This window comes from Coturnix japonica, chromosome 1, assembly GCF_001577835.2.
Source record: "Coturnix japonica isolate 7356 chromosome 1, Coturnix japonica 2.1, whole genome shotgun sequence".
NCBI lineage: Eukaryota > Metazoa > Chordata > Aves > Galliformes > Phasianidae > Coturnix > Coturnix japonica.
This window is the reverse complement of record NC_029516.1, coordinates 94676863-94697284: the sequence shown is the minus strand read 5'-3', so window position 1 is coordinate 94697284 and position 20422 is coordinate 94676863. Positions and strand designations below refer to the sequence as shown.

General features: G+C 40.1%; 1 protein-coding gene across 2 annotated transcripts; it reads right to left on the bottom strand.

The window, feature by feature from the left end:
- Positions 1-583: 583 nt before the first annotated feature.
- Positions 584-16533, bottom strand: IFNAR1 (interferon alpha and beta receptor subunit 1). 2 transcript variants are annotated; one of them, XM_015881560.1, is made up of 11 exons: positions 16311-16533; positions 13345-13465; positions 12410-12603; positions 11616-11776; positions 10399-10546; positions 9407-9521; positions 8509-8711; positions 7181-7335; positions 5923-6073; positions 3624-3778; positions 584-2159 (listed from the first exon to the last, which is right to left on the bottom strand). In XM_015881560.1, the coding sequence occupies exons 1-11, from the start codon at positions 16516-16518 to the stop codon at positions 1932-1934; spliced, it is 1839 nt and encodes a 612-aa protein (XP_015737046.1). In that variant the 5' UTR covers positions 16519-16533; the 3' UTR covers positions 584-1931. The 2 variants fall into 2 exon arrangements, with proteins under 2 accessions (XP_015737046.1, XP_015737056.1); XM_015881570.1 differs by having other exon boundaries at positions 16386-16533.
- Positions 16534-20422: the final 3889 nt, after the last annotated feature.

The window sequence follows — 20422 nt, the reverse complement described above, 5'->3', positions numbered from 1 at the left end:
GAACGTAAAGCAGGAACAGTTGCATAAACAAGTCGCATTCTCACAGAGGAAGAGCAAATTTGACTCCGAAGCAAAATTACTTTGAATAGACTGCAGAAAGAGTTAACTTGATACTGCCCTTCATCTGCTACCTTCACAGCCATTCACAGAGAGGAGGCTCTTACCAAAGACCACTAAGGAGGTCTCTAAAAGGAGGTCTCCTCTAAGAGGAGGAGGTGGTGGAGTCACCGACCATGGACGTGTTCAAGGAATGTTTGGATGTTGTGTTGAGGGATATGATTTAACTGGGAAGTATTGGTGATGGTTGGACTGGATGATCTTCTAGGTCTTTTCCAACCTTGATAATTCTGTGATTCTGTAAGGGTGGGATGCTGACATTCCCATTTGCCACTTTAAGCTCTGACTCAGACAGTGGAATTGGCACTTCCATTCTGAACCGCCTAAACAATGCAAGGTTCCCACAGAAGTTCTCATTCAGCTTCTATGTGTTTTTCTGGAAGGACAATAACAGAGAATCATGGGGATTTCCAACATCCTGTAGCTTCAATGCCGCTATTTGGAAACAGACAGAACCGAGGATGGGTTAAAGAAGTAAATGTGCAAAATTTATTAAGTTCTTCAATGAACACTGGCACATGAAAGTTATAAAATTACAACACATTTTTGAAATTAAAAAAATGATAATTAAAAAATAGAAAATCACCAGCAGCTGCTTGCTGTAATACACAATGGCACACATGTAACTCAAACCTGCTTCATTCTACGTCCATTCTGCCATAAAAAATGATCTATAAAAAATAGAAATACTTTGAAAGAAGGAAGTGGTATGCAAACAATAAGTGCAGCATCCTTACAGTCTGTACAAAGAGATTGCTGTTGGCAAGAAAAGACTGACCTGGATAAGCTTTGAAGGACGGTGTCCTCGCCACACTGTTAGAAGGCGTTTTCGAAATACGACTTGGATATTTCTACATACAGAATAAAGATTTGCAAATCCCATTCAGTTACAAGAGTTCTAAACTTCTGGTTGCATATCCATGAGAGAGAGGAGGAAGAAAAGAGCAGGATATTCCTCTCAATACACCTTATCATCAAAGTAATTTTTGAAGTATTTTTCCAAGTATTATTTGGTTATTTTATGTATTCATTGGCTGCCACCCTGAAAGGCAGCACAATGCAATTTGACCATACCTCTATTTACAAAGCGCTTCCACTGTGACAACTGTATTTTCCACAGCGGAGTGCCTTCTCCCACCTGGTACTTGCCCATGTTACTCAGTGCTGTGGGAGACGAGCACCCCGATACACAGCTTCACACGCATGGAAGCGGGCACTGGGAGCACCTGGCAGCCATTTCACAAGGATGCTCGGAGGAGTTGCCTCATTGATTGTCTGCTGTCTTCTTTTCATACTTTGCTCTGGACCTACTGACTTAAAAGACACTGTCTCCAAGGGGGCTGGAAGTTGACAGAGAAGTGCCTGAAATGGTATCTGGCATCAACTTTCTTCTGCCTGTGTAAAAATAATCTAAGGACTCTATCAAAGTACACATTGACACTCAAAATAAACCTGTAAGAGAGAAATCCTTCTCGTGCAACACAGTAGGCTTTCACCAAGGTTATCATGTTCAAGTATACGAAGCATACAGATCTCGTCTGTATTCAGATAGTATTCCTTTTATCATCAGTCATCATCATCGTTCAGTCAACATGGTGTAAGCTACCAGAACTCCAGTGTGCTCTAACTGCAGTTAGCTGGCAGCAGAGAAGGTATGTAACTTTTCAGTAACAAAGTGCAGATTGGGAAACTTCGGAACAAAGATCCCAAAGTCATACAGTCTTCATATGGCCGAAGAGTTTCATAATATAAAAAAATTCAAGTGTTTATTATGCCCCTGCTGGTCCCATATTTGCATTTGGCTTTCATAGAAGTTATAGTATTTCTTTTCCTAGCGTTTCTTCTGACCCTTTGCTCTGTGAGGTATTATCATCGTAAGAATAATTCCCCGAATCTCGACTGCCGTGTTTAAAATGTCTGTCGTCTTTAAGATCAATTTGATTTACTTCTTCTGTGATGCTGCTCTCAATTATGTAACAAATTTCTACTGGTTCCTCTGCAGTAGGCACATACGGACTGCTAAAGAGCTGCCCTCCAAAGCCCTGCAAAAACAGAAGCACAAAGAAAGATGAACATTCACCTATAAAATAACGGTATTAATTATGTTATCAGTATTCTACTGAACAGAAGAGCTAAAACGCTGCCTTACAAATTTAGTTCAGATTAGCCACTGTAAACAATGAGACTAGTGTTAGTTTTCATCTGTATTCAGAAAGCTCTTCACATTACATGTCATAAGAGCCTCAACAAGAAGGAGATACGTTAGGAAGGCCACACAGCCTTCAAGTCAATGGTCTGAGAAACACTGAAGAAAGCTGTGTGAGGAATAGTTCTGGACATGCTTCAAAATATAGAATCACGATTCTGTGATTTACCCACATTCCAAAATGTAGCCACATTTACATGTGACCCCGTGTACTCTAGAATGGGATTAAGTACAATGCAAAGCAGAGCTCGCAAACTGCACAATGACCCTTTTTGAGACTTGAACCATAAGGTCATCATGTCAGGAGATGACAGACATTTGCTACATCAAAATTTCCTCCAAAGATTGGACTTGCATTTTTACTTCCTTTGACTTTTAAAGGGTGGGCAACAACAACAGTTCTTTGATCGCGTAGCCTCTCAGAGGATACAAACACGTGGAAGATGTGTCAGAAATGTAATATGACTTTCATAGAATACACAAAGCTGAAGGATACTTCCAATGTCCAACTCTCACCAGCTTCCTAAGCCGGATTTGGTTTCTCTTTATTTTAGTAATGTTTCATTCAATTCTCTTCCACAAAGATTCCCTTGATCCAAATAACCCATAATAATTCAGAGCCTTGTCTGTGCCAAACAATCCCAGCTCTCAGCATTTCCTCACAGGAGAGGTGCTTCAGGCCTCTGACCTGGCCCTCCTCTAGAGGTGCTCCAACAGCTCCATGGCCCTCCTGCATTGGGAGCCCCAGAGCTGAATGCAGTACTGCAGGTAGAGCCTTATGAGCACTAAAGGAGGCAGTCAACTCCCTCAACATGCTGACTAGGCCTTTTTTGAGGCAGTCCAGGGTTATGACTGCTTTGCTGGGCTGCAAACACACATTGCCGGCTCACAACCAGTATCCCCAGGTCCTTCATTGCAGAGGTGCTCTCAGTCAATTCCCCTCTTGAAGATGCTCATGATTTCCTCCCAAAGAAACACTCAGAGAAACTAGTGAGGTGTAACAACAAAAAACAAACAAACTAGAAGCAATAAAAATCAAGTTCTATGCAGCAAGAAAACAGTCTCAAGCTGGTAAATGAAAGGATGTGAGTAAGACACTGTAACCACCACGTGATATGCATAATTCTAGAAATTGATACTGCCCAATTTTTCCCTTGGGCATTCCTGCATTTTATTAGAAAGGACACAAATCGTCTGTAAGAATACAAGACAACAGAATCACTTCTCTTTTCCCATAATATTTTTTGCTCATTTTTCTAAAAATGCATCTGTTTAATAAATAAGAAAAGTCTCATCTTACCTCTATGTTCAAAGGAGTCCGGCATGAAGGAAAGAACATGTACTTGATTTTATTATAGGCTTGATACAGGAAAAAAATAAGCAGCGATGCCACTATCAAGACAGCAATCAGCGCAACTGCAAATGTTGCTAAAATGATCAGAGGTAAGCTTTTACCTAGAGAAGGAAAAAGAAACAACCAACAAACGCAACATTTAGTCTAGGTATTAATGAACTGTCATGATGAAAACAGATGTTCTCCAAATCTGCTGCAGTGCTTATCGTCGAATTTCACATTCCCACACCCCTATAGTCAGGCACGATGATCATTATGAAAACGACGTCATTCTAATACCTTCAGTAATTTAATTAAAATCAAAGCACAAGAGATTCGTCAAATATGAGAGCACAGGCATCTGCATACAGGATCAGAACCAAAATCCAATGATTCCCTCACTACCTGACAGCAGGACAGAAAGGCTGCCCACAGACAGTTATCATGAAGCACCTGATGTACATAAATCTGGTACTCTGCTGGCTCTAGCCACAGGCAACATAACATGAAACAAATGGGAATACAGGAGTAAAAGTTTCCATGTTACAGAAATTTCCATGGGTTGTGGAAGAAGAATGGACAATTAAAAGAGTGAAGTTGGCCGATGAATTTTTAGCCAGGAAATTATTAGACTGGCCAGGCTTGAAAGACCTCTAGGAGCACAAAAGATTTTCTTTGACAGGAAAAGAACTGCAGTTCTAAGATTCAGATGACTGTGGCCCAGGCAGCAGAGAGGAAAAAAGAGATCTAGCAAGCAACTTATCCATTCCTTTCAGATGAGTATCTAGGAATAAATCAATCAAAAAACATGCTCCACAATCTAGACACCAGCTTGACTTTTTACACTGTCAGTATAGAAACCTCTTTAAGTATAGAAACCTATATACGTATAGAAAGATGAGATAAATCTCACTTCAATGCTCAAACACAGTCCTGTACTCCTGTTTCAACTCAAGAACCTTAGAAAGGCTTCTAACAGGCAAGGCTTAGTTCTAAGGCTTAAATTTTGAACCTCGTGGTAGAAGCACAGAAAGCAGAACGCAGCTTTGGATAGCAAAATACTGTCATCAAATAAACCCTTCAACTGAATAGTTATAGGGTGTTCAGTGATTAAGTTCAGGAGTTCTGCAAGCTTCCTTTTCACCTCCTCTATTCTACTTTGCAATGTACTCTCTGCCTTGATCAAACAAACCAACTGAAGGGAAACTGAACACACTATAATAACAGGAAACACTTTACAAATAATCTAGAGGAGAGAATCAGGTCTTTTTAATCTCTATTTCCAGTTAGTACAAATGATCAGAGAACAAAAGCATTCCACACAGATATAAAAACATCTGGGAATCCATGTGACTTTCTATCCTAATATGGAGGCTGGAGCATACTTCTTGGTCTTAAATAGGTTTAAGCATAATAGAGTAATATGGGGAAATCTAATCTTTAACCAGTCGAACAATTAAAGAATTTATTTTTGAAAATAGAAAAAGGTAACAATTATTTTTAGGCTTAATGAAGACAGGAAGTGAGGATTATATGAATCAATAAATCACAGAAGTTTATTATGTGAGAAAATAATAGTATGATTATTAAATTTTCTTAGTTTTAAGTCAATTTAGACAATTCTTGATTTTTTCTAGCACTAAAAGCTCTTACTAAAAGATAACCAGCCAAATTAAATTCAACAATCTAACATGCCCTGATGTTGACTGAATACAAACCATTCTCAAACCTATTTTCATTTTGCACAGAATGTGCAAACAAGTCAGTAAAGAGTCAGGGTGTTTTCAGAAGTGTCTCTTCACACTTTAGAATAGGATTTCTTTTTAATTTAGTTAATTAAAAAATAATTAAGACGATTCAAGAATACAATGTTCTTAAAAATGTAGTACCTAGGGATTGCCTGCACCCTCCTAACCACATTAAGGAAGTAATGAATATTAAAGTCTGCTCCTAACAAGTTGAAATTAAGTTTAATTCATAATCATTACACTGACTATTCTGAGGCAGTTTCTAAAGTCAGATGTACCATGGAATAACCACACTGCAGTTTTGTCCAGGTCAGAACAGAAGTCGTATCAGTACAGCAATGAGATAGAACAAGCAGCAGTGGCGGACTGCTGATAAGACCTCCGCCCTAATGGGTGCTGACTCGGTAAGGCCATTATGCCATGACGCAAATACTTCCTAACTAGTGAAGACTGCAAAGGCCTGTGAAGTGTTAATAGTTTCGATTTCATATGTGTAACAAGTCCCAAGTTCATCCTACCTCCAGGTGTTCCTACGCATTCCTCTTTGCTGAAATCACTGCTTTTGTTGTAAGCTTTTGAGAATGCTTGTACTTTCACACAGTACAGAGTCGAGGGTGTCAGATCAGAGATTGTCGCTATTGTCTGTTTTGTTTCTTTCGTTTTTACTTCCTGAAAAAGAGCAAAGTAAGGTTCACCTTCATATTACAAGAATCACTCAGCCAATCGAGAGTCTCTGCCTCTGCTGAAGAAGTAATTCTGTAAGTAGCTGGACATCATTCTGCACTCAGACTGAATAAAACAGAAGAACCACGTAACTCTAAAGCAAGCCCATTCAGAAAACATTTGTTACCAAGAAGATACCATTTTCACCATACCAACATTTTGCAATTAAAAACTGACATACTCTGTGCAAAATCAAACTCCTTCCAGTTACTATTTTCCTTCTCCAACAAGTTTATATACACACATTTACCCATTATGATAAAAAACATTTTGCTCTAAGAAGCATTTAAAGACTATGGAGAAATGTATTAATACATGAACTGGAAACATTCAAGGCTTCATTATTTTATGACACGTGGAGGTATAAAACTGAAAATACAGAAATAAGCATTTGAGAGGCAGGAATCTTTATGAAACTCAGAGTGTAGCTCTACAAAATCATTAGAAGCATAGAATTACCCAGGTTGGAAAAAGCCTTGAAGATCATCAAATCCAACCACAGCCTAACCATAGTACCTTAACTCTAACAACCCTCTGCTAAATCATATCCCTGAGCACCACATCCAAGCGGCTCTTAAACACATCCAGGGATGGTGATTCAACAACCTCCCTGGGGAGCCTATTCCAGTTCTTAACTATCCTTTCTGTAAAGAAGTGTTTCCTAACATCTAACCTAAACTTGCCCTGGTGCAACTTGAGGCCATTTCCCCTCGTCCTGTCATCTGTCACCAGTAAGAAGAGACCTGCCCCACTCTCACTGTAAGCACCTTTCAGGTACTGGAAGAGGGCGATAAGGTCTCCCCTCAGCCTACTATTCCCCAGACTAAACTATTACATGGCCACGTGAATGAACAAAGATCAAAATCTCCTCAAGGTGTAGTGCTAGACTTTGTAAAAGAATCTTTCACAAAAATGGGCAAACAAACAGGCAGAATGACTGGCACACCGTGTACGTGCCTCTTCCAAAAATAAGCTTCTTGAGGAGAACTTAAACGTAGTATTTATGGCATAGCAAACTGCACATACTGTTTTAAGCACCTGATGACTTCGTACCTCGTTATCTGATGAATTCTTCCAATACAGAATGTTGTAAGATAAATCGTAAAGGTCACTCATGATTTCATTCGCAGGTCCTCCTGGAGGAGTAATCTTGATATGCAGCAAAACATCACTGATGTCCACCTTTACATCAGGAGGGCCAATTTCATCTTCAGACATCAAACGAAAAAAAAAAAGTTAAAAATAAGATTGACAGAGTAGAAACAACAACATTGAATAAAACACTGCCATTTAAATCTACGAAAATATTTTAAAATGTGTATTTAAAACCCTGACTCGACTAGTAGCTTTACCTATTTGTATCTGCATATACAAGGGCAGCTCTGAAAGTGATGCCTCCTATTTTGTTATGTCGACCCACAACATCAGAGGCGGATGTTGGTGGTGTGGCAGTAGAGACTGAACCTTCCCACCAATATCCCATTTCATTTTTTTGATGTGTGACAGATGGCAGCAGAGAGGCAAACTGACACAATGGTGTTTGACACGGAAGTGCACATAAAGCAAAGGTGTGTCGCTGAATTCCTCTGGATGGAAAAAATAGCACGCAATGACATTCACTGACACTTGCTGAATGGAAACCAAAGAGTGGATGTGAGTACAGCGAGGCAATGGGTGGTGCATTTTAGAAGAGGTAACGGGAGAGATAAGGCACATTCTGGACAGCCATGCATAGCTGTCACACCACAAAGTGAAGTGTGTCTCAATTAGCTCATCCATCATCAGTACCTAAAGGGGAGCTACAGGAAAGAAGGGGACAGAGTCTCTAGCATGATCTGTGGTGATAGAACAAGGGGAAATGGTTCCAGGCTCAAAGAGAGTAGACTTAGGTTAGATATAAGGAAAAAATCCTTTACAGTGAGGGTGGTGAGGCACAGGAACAGGCTGCCCAGTGATGTGGTTGATACCCTGTCCCTGGACACTTTCAAGATAAAGCTGAATAAGACCCTGGGCAACCTGATCTCTTCAGGCCAATGCAGGATGGACCACATGGGCAACATTTTCCTAGCAATGATACCATCACAGCAGCTGTGAAACTGCGGGTCACATTAGCCACCTCCATTGCTGTAGATATTTATAAACGCAGCATGCAAACGCTTGTTCATCACCAATGGAAAATTATAGCTAACCATAGTGACTATGTTGAAAAATATTGTTTTCTAGCTGAGAATCTGCTCTAACAAACAGTGTTACTCTCATCTTTTTATCTGTGTTAGTTTCCATGGAATTAAATAGGAGGCATCGCATCCAGAGCAACTCACATAGCATGAAGTACAAGTTGGCTGAGAAATGAAAAAAATGAAGAAAGAATCTCTCCTTACTTGTTACCAGAGGATCTACTTTTATGTCTTTAGACAAACATGTTTTATTATATTCATTCATGGCCTGCACACGGAAGTAATGAGATGCTGAAGTAGGTTGGATGACAGATGACAAATTGCATTTCATGTCAGCGATGTTCTCACATCCTGATACCTTCTGCCACTTTGAGGAGTAATCATCATAAAGGTTCTTTAGGAACCCACTGCAAGAGATATTTTAATGTTTTTTATGATGTTGGGCCAACAAATTTTAAAAAACAAACAAACAAGAAAACTATTTCATCTATTTATAACTGAAACAATGAAGGCAAGTATATCAGGAAGTAAAAACGAGTGCCTTACTCAGTACTCACTAGAAAAAATACATTTCTACAATTCACATTCAGATTTTTCAACGAGTTCTACAAAGTTATTTTTATGTCACATCAAAGGAATTCCAAAATGCTGCTGCTCTTGGAGTTCTCTCTCATCGTTTTGATGCCAGTCACAGTATTTGTTCCACACACGACTAGCCATTAAGATGCAAGCATATAGCCATGGCATTTTTCTTTTTCAAATGGTGGAATCTGAACAGAAGTAATCAAATATGTTGACAGCCGAAACCTTGAACAACAGCATTTTGCTCATGACTTCTCATTATCTAATTTCCTCACATTTATAAAGGTACAAGGAAATGCAAACTTTGTATCTTAAAAAAATGCTACTTAGAATATACAGAGAAGTCAATTATATCACACGCAATCCTTTTAAAAGGCACTAGATGCATTCAGTGTTTCATAGAATGTGTTAAAACACATTTACAAAGTATTTAACTTCTAGCAAGCATTTATAAATGACAGCATACGATATTTAGAGCTACACTACAGGTTGATAGAGATATGGAAATTGCTTAACTCACGTGAGATACTGCACCGTATAGTTCACGTGTTCTTTATAGTGATTATTCCAAAGCAGATAGAATTTCATGTTCAAAGCAAAAACTCTCACATTCGTTGGACAAAGAAGGTCATTCACTGCTCAAAACAAAAAGCAGAAGTTACTGGGTAGTAATAACCTTTATATAACATACAGCAATTTCTCACACAAATGGTCACGGTACACATTCAGGAACTTTGCAGAACAGTTAAAGAAAACAATCAAAATCATGTTTGAATAAAAAAGATGACAAACTGAAATGCTGTATATACAACAGAATGTAAGCCTTTAGCAATAAAAGCATTAGTTAAATTCGCTACAGTTAAAATTAAGGACAGATGCATAGAGATTTGTAGAAATAAACTTAGTCCAGCAGTGACTTGCCTTGGAAACTACATAAAATATACACAAATAAACACAAAGCAGTTTTGATGTACCATCCACTCAATCTAGCATTTAATTTTTTACATTCCCACACTGTAATTTTTCCCGAAATAAATATTTAGGAATACTTAAAGACTCTTGAACAGCACTCAGAAAAATTTAAATGTAGACATGCAAAACAAGCTATTAATTGCAAGCAAGTTGCACAAAGCAATCCTTCAGAATAAGCAAGAATGAAGTCCAAAAAGCTTGCATAAAAGACATTCTTCTAAGCTTGGCTCCACTTCACATGCACTTATTTATTACCTAATACAAAAAGTATTTTGTCAACACACGCTTCCCCTTCCTCTTGATTCAAAGTCACAAATGCAAAAAAAATCTAGTTTTCCAATACAGTGAAAATAGTTTTTACAGTCCAAATTACTGGACAGAATTTGCCTCCAAGTGAAAACATCTGTGCACTATAAAAACTTCCAAGATCAACAGGCAACATTTTATATTGATTTAAAATATAACATTCTAAATAACTGTATTGATTGCTGCTATGCCAAAGTAGGAACTTGTTTGAACTAAGATGACTTCACACTTTACCTTTACGAGTGGTTTTAATGCAATGAATTGGACTGAACAGGCCTTCTTGATAGTCCAGAGGAATAGTTGCTTGAACTTTCAAACAATAGGTAGTCTCTGGAGCAAGACCTTCTATTACATCAATAGGTAAAATCTTTAGAATTCTGACCTGTAAGAGAGATTTGTGCATAGCATATGAAGATAACGGCCCTACAAGACGAGCTGATTTTTAAGTATCCTTCCCCCCCACCGGGTTTCAGCCTATTTGTATAATGTCACAGAACCATAGAGTGGCTTGGGTTGGAAGGGACCTTTAGGATCACCTCATTCCAACCCCCTGCTATAGGCAGGGACACCTCCCTCTAGACCAGGCTGCTCACAACCCCATCCAGCCTGCCCTTGAATGCCTCCAGGGAGGGGGCATCCACAACCTCACTGGGCAACCAATGCCTGTTCCATGGTCTCATCACCTTCACAGTAAAGAATTTCTTCCTAATATCTAGTCTAAATCTACCGTCTTCCAATTTAAAGCCATTTCTCCTTGTCCAGTCACCGCAGGCCTTTATAAAAAGTCCCTCCCCAGCTCTCCCTAAGCAGTGCCAAAGTAAAGAACAAAGGACAATATGTATAGGCTGATTCAGCACTGAAAGGAAGTTTTTAACTTTGCTCCTTTATGCATGAAACTAAATTTCCAGTTTTAGGAATGCAACACAGCTCTATATGAAACCCAACTTACTGCACTTGAATTCCTCAGTCCACTGAACAAACACTTCCTCCTCTTCCCACATGGCTGAGCAGACATGTCAGACACACAGCTTGTACTTGAATTATAAGAACTCCAGAAGATCAAATTAACCTCTTATCTCGCTCTTCCCCTTTATCTCCTATATCCTACAGTAAGTGTTTCTTCCCACTGCCTTGAACTTTCTTTCCTTTCCCTGTTCTTGCTGGCTGACAGTGGATCCTGCTCCAGCTCATGTGAGTTTCCATCCCTCATGCATTAAAAACTAGCTCCAGGATTTAAGAGAAATACAGCAGTTCTCATAAAATATCTGAAGCAGTCCTCTAGAAATACGAACAAACTAACTAAAAACAACAACTTTTCAGCCACATTGCAACAGTTATACAGTCGTGTAACGAAACAAGCTATATAATTAAACAATTCAAGTTTAGAGCATTAAACAATTAACGCAAAGGTCCAGCAGTTATGGTCAAGAAAAATCAGAATGTAATCATACCTCTTCTGCATTAGATGAATTTTCCCAGATAACTACATTGTATTTAAAAAGCAGAGGATTTAGCCATATTTTCCGGACCTGATTTGCTTCTGGAGGAGAAACCTTAATTTTAATGTCTCCATTTATGGACTGCAACGCTATTTCAGGGGGACCAATCAGAGCTGCGAATGTGAAAACACATGGTAAACGTTTAGAGGGAAACAAACTAACATTTAAGTTACATTAATAATACATAGCTACTGTGACTTAGTATCTTTCAACTCATTCAAGGCTGTAACAAAACTACAGGAATTGGATCTTAGTTTTAATTCTTCTCAGGCAGTAACTCATAGAAATCTAACTTAAAATATATGACAATGTTGCCTGAAATTAAAATGCAATATTACTGATGAATGTCTTCCATAAAGGAATGAAAAAGCTGGATTGGATATTAAAATAAGCAGGGCAAGAAATGTAGCTCAAACAAATCAATCCAATAGTACTGCCCACTAGCCTTCCTTCATTATTCTATAATGAAAAGTCAAGAGGTCAGCAGAAGACCTCCAGGAAAGTCCATTTCAGGGAGGCTTTATGGAATCTAGAAAGACAGAGTGATAGAGTAATCCCTCAGAAGAACAGCACCACTACCAATATTTTTCCCTTTCCAGAAATCGCCTATAAATACCTTACATTACTTTAAGGTTGAGAAAGTCTCTAATTTATGCTGTTGTAAGCAGTAGAAACTACGTATAAGCCACAGTAAAGTGCAGAAGGACACTTAACTAGATATGTTGCAATATGTAAGGAGCTCATACCTATTTCATATGGAACCATTTCAAAAATGCTAGACCATGGTGACTTGTCTTCCCTTCGTTCAGCCCTAATGCGCAGGTGATGCACATCATAGTATGCAGTTATTGCTGAAGAAAAGTCACATTCTGTGTGACTGACATTCTGACAACCAGATAATTCCCTCCATTCCGGTTCATTTGTTTGTAGATCATCAAAGCTGCAAGAAGAGAATAAAAATAAAATAAAATAAAATAAAATAAAATAAAATAAAATAAAATAAAATAAAATAAAATAAAATAAAATAAAATAAAATAAAATCTAAGTCCTCAGTTTTCCTCACCTTCTTCTAAACGCTAGTTGGCATTAGTTTGCCCAGCATTTAGCACCAATTACACTGGTGCTGGTGATATCTGTTTAGTCAGCCTTGATATCACCATTTAATTCAAGCTTCAAGTTGATATCAGCACTTTAATCTACCACATTATTAGTTCAACCTTTTTACCCAATCGTATCAGACTTCGTAGACTGTTAGTTAACCACTTGGTTTATTCAAAGTGTGAACACAGTGGCTGAGAACAGCAACAAAGAACAGTCAAAATCCAGGATAATAAGCCCTCTCAAATGTAGTTTGCATGTGTTGACACAACCTAGCTCAAAAAAGCCAGAGAAGAATCAATACATTTAAAAACTAACTTTCCAAGTGTACCACTTTATTACCCAGCATTGAGAATTACTACAAAGTGTGCTCTGTGTTTATAACACCTCTCTATCAGAAACAATCTAATTTTACACATGAACTAGAAATTGAAGGACAACTCTTGGATTCTACGTCAAGAAATATCTTCCTTGAAGTTTTATGTGGCAGCATCAAGAGGCATAAATCAATCTGTAAACCAATTTACTCTTCCACACAACTACAGGTCTGATATCTGTGGCTTGGAATGAAGTTACTACTTACCACTGGTATTGTGCTGAAAATGTCACATTGGTACCATCCCCAGTGTAGTTCCACCTTAGGGTGAAATTAGTATTTACAGCATAAACCTCAATATCCTGAGGACTCTTCAGATTAGTCTGGCCTATAAAAAAAAGACAGTATCAAGCTACATAAAGATTGCGATAAATAATTTTGACATAATTTAAGGAGAAAATACTTTTGTTAAAAAGAGTACAGAGAAATAATTATCCTCCTATCTCCCTTTTAAAAGCATGCACAGTTGTAACATTCAGCACAAGAAGTTCACTGCTATGGGTGATCATAAGCAATCTGAATGCATTTATGCCTTATTTTATTGGTTAGATCCCACATCTGGAGCTCAGCTGCAAACCACTCGGGATTGACCTAATGCTCTCATTTCACAGCTGTGGAACAGACAGTACGTCAGACTTTGTGCCACACATTACTGCCAACAAATCAATGCACAGCCTTGAACATAAATCCCATCCAGCGTGTTTTCCTCACATAGAATTACCTTAAATGAGATTTTCACTTGTTGTATCACAACAAGACTGCTAAAGAGTCTGTCCCCTACTTTCTTGCAGCCCCTGTACCACAGGCTATGCTTTTACCCTATCTAAAAGTGGAATATAAGAGCATTAAATACATTCAGTAGTTTTGCAGAAGCTCACAATCTTTTTCCACTGTTGGATAAAAGAAGTATCAAATAATCTCCTTTAAAAGCAGCAGGATGGGTAAGGAAGCTCACTGCAATGAGGATATTTGCTTACTTACACAACCTTCTCTCCCTTTCCCCTCACCTCCCATAGGTTCTGTTGTAAGAGAAAAAGTTCAAAAGCTTTTCCAACCATAATGTAGGCAGTGAAGGCTGGTATGACATGGGAAATGGACTTAAGACTATCACAAAAGTTGCCAAGCAATACTTCCTCACAGGAACTGCTGCATTTTGAGGCCTATTTGAATAAGCATGTTCACAGCAGAAGCCATTCTGGTATACATTCTCCAAATCCGGAAGAGAAGGAAATCACTCTGAACTCCATCACAAGCCTTTCTGATGGCTAGACAGTGAATTCAGAAGGAATAGCTTTAGTAACAGGCCCAAAAGCAGACTGTCATGAGCCTCAGGTTTGATTGCCCCTTTTCTCTGAGAACACACAAGCTGGAACAACACTGAGCCCAGCCTGACACTGCTTCTTCTGTAACCCTCACAAACTGCTAAAATCAGGCACTAAGAGCTGCTTTCAGGGGCCAAGAAGCATCAAAACATGCAGCTCTGCTCTGCCCAAATGAAACTGCCGCTTCATCGAGCACTTTGTCTGTGTGGCTTCCTCCCTCAGGACTGCACGTGCTCAGCTCTTGCCTGGTTTATGAAATGAGTCAAACACACAAACTCAGTGCTACAAGCTGCTGTCCCATTAAGCTGAAGGTATCACCACATAGTTGCTGCTGTTTTCTTTCCTGTTCCGCTGCCAGCTGCTGCTGTAAACCAACACTAAACCAGATGGCTTTTTGATTTCAATAGATGCAAAATGTAAATACAGAAGCAAAACACCCACAACCACATAGCACTTATAGATCTGTCCTGAATGTGATTAGGCATCTTCCTCCACTCCCTGGCTGGAAAAAAAACAAACAGATTACTGCTTTATAAAGCTCTCCTGATCCTTAGGGACAACCCTGGGAATTCAATCTAACACCTTCATGAGGAAATCAAATTTCTTACATGAGCTTAAATAACTATTTATTGAAGGTTCCAAGCCCCAGCCATCCTTCTCACTCCATCTCCTGATTTCTTTGTCCCTTGTATGTCAAACTTGCTAGTTTTCTGAATAATTGCCATTCTTGTTTTATGCATTCTCTCCAAATAAACTCTCTTGGAACAATGTAACTCACCGGTCACAGTGCTCCAGCTGAGTTCTATAAATGGAGTTCAGCCTTACAGAAAACATGACCCAACCTTTTCATTCTACTTAGCACTGCTACACCCCAACACTCTTCCGGTTTTCCCCAGTACTTCATGTTGATTTAACATTGTTCTCAATAACACAGATGTGCATAGGCGATACCGCCTAACCTCACACACAGTAATTCCCATTTCCAGTGTTTTGTACTTGCTTCCCTAAATCATTTTCCTAAATTCAAACGAAGAACAACAACCATGCAGTCAAGGAGTGAACTCAGCAGCAGTTAATTCCCAGAGAAGCTTCATGATTTAGCTAGAAACCCAATGTGCAAGGTAATACTTACTCCAAAGGCTCCACTTTCTTTGGCTGGCTCAATGACAAAAAGAATGCACCTCTCCCCAGACCCTCTGATCCTTCACAACCAAATCAGTTCAACTTACATTCCTTATATTCAACTCAGGTTGAATAAATCAACCAAAAAACACCCTCTAAAGGTCATCACAGAATTGTTTGAGTTGGAAGGAACCTTTCAGAAGATATTTGGTCCAACCCCCCACTGCAGTGAGCAGGGACACCCACAGCTCCATCAGGTGCTCAGAGCCCCGTTCAGCCTGACCTTGAGTGTCTGCAGGGATGGGGCACCCACTGCCTCACCACTCTTATGGCAAAAAAACTTCTAATCTATATATCCCTTCTTTTAGTTTGAAATCATTTCTTCTTGTCCTATCGCAACAAACTCTGCTACAGTGTCTGTCCCTTTCTTTCTTACAGACCCTGTAGGTCAGAAACACGGAAACTGTCTCAGCCTTTCAGCGCAGACCCCAGGAAACAGCCTCCGGTCTCCTGTCATGTTACTACCCATGAGATCACCCCCTGAAATCCAGCAGCGCTGCTCCCCCTCTGTTCCCTACTTGAACTTCAGGCTCCGAGGCGCCTTCGCAGTAAGTTAACGGGATCCCAAAGCCCGTTTCCCACAGACAACACCGCCTCACCCTCCACCCCGCCTCCCCCAAAGCCCAGCGACGGCAACCCCCCTCCACTACCGTGCTGCACCGTGCTCACCTACACAGAGCGGGATCACCACAACCAGCACACAGCGCAGCACAGCCGCTACCCGCCCCATAACACACACCATACCGGCCATCAGCCCGCCGCTCCTCTCAGCCCTACCGGAAGCCTGTGGTAAGTGCGCATGCGGCCTGCCGGGATGGGAGCGGTGACGTGAGGGAGTGTCGTAAGGTTTGGGTGAGGCGGGCTGTACCTCAGTCATATAACGAGTGAGATACTATGAAATCAGTATCGTCAGAAATATAAAAACTAGGTTAATAATAAAAAGCCGGTGCCATTTTTTGGTCTAGCTGTGCTTATGAAATCTAGATGCTGTTGTTCCCTGCAAATCAAAGAGCCATAGAATGAGTTGGAAAGGCACTTGAAAACCATCCAGTTCCAACTGGCTGCCATGGGCAAGGCTGCCATCCACTGGGTTATTGAATGAGTGTATAGTGTTAGCCAGTACCACTCATAGGAGCTATCATGGTCACCATATGGCGTGGTGAGCTGCGAGGAGAAACAGTGTTCTAATGGAAGTAACAGAGAAGGACGTGATCTATCAGATATCATCAGCTTCACCACAACTTCCTGAGTAATTCCATGTAAACAGGCGCTCTTTCATACAAGGTCCTCTTCATGTAGCTGAAGAAGAAGGAATCAGTGGAAGACAGCTGCTGTCTGATGGGGTCAGACTGAGCCTGTATCACACAGCTCCTCCCTGTCACGGGGTGGATGTTACTGCATATCAACAGCAGCCCTGACCACAGGGAGTTGTTCAGCTCTTTCCCAGGAGTGCTGATTTTGCTGTATGCATACAGATCATTTGTACAATGTGGGCACACGAAGTTCAGTGTTAGTGGAAGCTCAGCCTTTTCTGACACACATGCACTTATGGAGAGAGTTATACAGACACCTCTGTTCTTCTTTTGTGCATACTGCCTGCTGCTGTGCAGGCAGCTGCTGTCAGAATGGTTCATGCAGCTTCCTACAGCTTCCTGCACAACCAAACACTCTTGAAACATGATGAGTCTGGTTAAAAGCATCCATAAAGCAGAACTATTTAGGTCTGCTCAGCTGCGGAAGCCTTACCAGAAAAAGAAACAAAAACATTTCCTTCTGCAATCAACAGTGGGCAACTACTGAGATAAGTGACAGGTTATGATCTAGCCTGGAGGAGATAAGTGCATGGATATCACATGTTGCTTAGGATAATGTAGATCTTTTCTGACCTTGACCCGGATTTACCTTTTTGATGATTTGATATCTTGTGTGGAGACAGTTTATAGGAAACAATTTTTATGGCACCTTGTATCAGTCACATTTCACAGTAACCACCTTGCAGTCAAAGATCATAAAATGAATTACAGCAGGCTCACTAGTTTCTTACTGTTGGAAATAGTGAGCAGTCTAATATAAAAGCTACAACATTCACAGTTTATGTTCCAGTAAGTTTGAATGCAACTTTCTCACAGGTGTCACAGAAGAAAGAAACAGAAACCGGTGTTGATAAAATCTGTTCTATGAGAAGCTCTATCTCCAGTACGCAGGCAGCCAAACAGAAGGGAAGACAATGGTCATGAATGCCGGTCCTAAAACACATGTGCTATGGAGGAAACCAAGCCGGTCAGGCTCCACTGAATTTATTTCTGTTGGCGGACAGGCAAAGAAGAGATCATTCCCTTGTTTCTTCTCATGTCAGCTCTGGAACAGGATAAAAGAAGCAAATACAGCATTTCATCTTGCTTGAATTGTGTAGAAACATGAGACAAGGAAGGGAGGACTTAGGAAGTCAGCTGCATGTAGTAGAGCTCTGGGGCAGGCTCTTTTGTATCTCTCCCTTTCTCGATGTACTTTTGCTTTTAGAGTCAGGTTTTCTGCCACTTCTCAGGCAGCATCTCCCACACCTTTTCTGTTCTAATCATTAGAAATCTTTTCCTCGTATCTGCCTTGTTTCAGTCTTGTAACTGCTCTCATGTCTGTCATGGACATAGAGATTATTCATTTCCTGTTTTCAGAAGTCTCTCACATATTTGAAGACTGTCATGTCAGCATAAGTCTTCTTTTTGTCAGACCACATTGTGCTGGCTCTTTTCACCATCCTTCACAGAGCATGCTTCTTGTTCTCCTGATTTTTCCCAGCTCTGGGTATAGCTCTCCAGCTCTCACTGGTGCTAGACAGTAGGGAACGTCGTCTCACAAATTACGTGTGCTGTTCTGTGGTCTGTACATTCTCTGTGGCATTTGCCTCTTTCACATCAGTGCTTTGTTGACTCACTTGTAGCCTGACCCAATATAAACTCTGTTTTCACCTTCTTCCACCTAAATTAATTTTCCTAATCTGTGACAGCATCTTGTAAGATGTGGAAAGTCTTACTGAAGTCAGAATATAACCTACTGCTTCTGCCTTGAGCAGAAGTTTGCTGGTGCTGAAAGGAATGAAATCATTTTCCTTTTGTTAGTGCATTGATATTCTCTGGCTGAATGCTAGTTTCTCAACATCATTTTGAAAGCTAAAAGCATAATGGATGAGGTACACACTCAAAAAGCCTGCCTGCTGCCTTCCCAGCACAGCACTCACACATTCAGACCCTATTTCTACTTTTCTTTGAGTGCTGTGCTTACATTAAACCCTTGATCACCCCCCAAAGAAGTAGACTTTTCACCCCCTTCCAGACAGTGGTATGAATTATAGCAGGGCAATAGTTCAGAGGTTTTTCATGAGTAAACTTTTCACAAGTTCTCTCTCTGTGATGCAACTTCTTCCATCACGTGTTACCAGCGACTTGCTTTTAGACTTTGCTGGCATTGAGACCTGGCTGTTTCACATCAGGAAAGGCTATATGCAGTTATATATATATATATATATATATATATATGCAGTTCAAATTTTCCACAATATTTCCATATCCCTTCACACTCACGAAGTTGCAGGATGACTCATAGATTCAGCTCTTGCCCTTCTCTTCTGACCCTCCTCACATACTGAAATCTACAAGGAGAAGGTTGGTTTTGGGGCAGGTGTAATTTTGTGTATCAAAGCTGCTTAGTATTTTAAGTGCATGACAAAGCTCAGGTAAATAAAAACACAGGTATCTGATCAGAAGACTGCATTTTTTTTTTAGGTTTCATAGGTTTTGAAGGGCAGAGGCATCATGATTTGCAACAGCCAGCCTCCAGAATATGAGGTTTGCTGTCAACCTGTTTTTTTTTAACAGTCCTTGAAGACCTACCAAGTGTCTTTACAACACCTAGCCATAATATATCTCCAGCTTCCTTCTTTATAGATAATATAATGATCAACAAGTTGTGCTTGATTAGGATGAGATTCAGAGCCTCATTGTATCAACAGTTACATCAGCATGCCTGAAAATCTAACCGACGTGCAGAGCTCCAGCTGTGATTTACATGGTGTCACCCAAACAGATCTGTAAAGTCCCTGTTTCAATAACCAGCAGTCTGGTCTTACAAGGTGCAATGTAAATAACAGGAGCTGGAAGAAGGGAGTAGAAATGAGAGATGATATATGAGTTACACAGCGTCTGTCAATGGGAAGATGGAAGAGCTGAGGTGTTGAACATTCTTTGGTCTAGTGGTTTTACCAGCGTGTAGTCCTAGCACCAGTGAATGCATGTAAATGCTGCTGCAGCCAGGACTTCCTCTGTAAGGCTTCCCCAACATCATCTCACTTTCTTTTTGATATCAGTATCTTTCTGTATCTTCAACCCTTTGCAGTAATTACTTGAAAGCACTGATATTAACTCAAGGGAATACAAGGGAAAAATAGGAAAAGATTCTGTATTAGGAGTACAAGTGGGTAAGTTCCAGTATATTGACACACCTGATGGTTTTTCAGAGTGCTTCCTGTACCAGTTGTAAAAGAAATAGCTATTTTCACCTTTCTTTCCCATGATAGTGCAATTTAAGGGAAGAAAGTGTGAGTGAAAGCTGAAGGCATGACTGGTTTAGCTTGGCTTTAGTCAGGCTAATTATAAATGAGGTGAACAAACGTGCCAGAGGTGAGAAGTCAGAAGTGAAAAATTGGCTTTCCCTTTTTGAAGTGCTGTGAATTCTTCACATCCTGCTTGCACAGCTCTGTATTTATCCTTTGTATTGTGTGGCTGAAA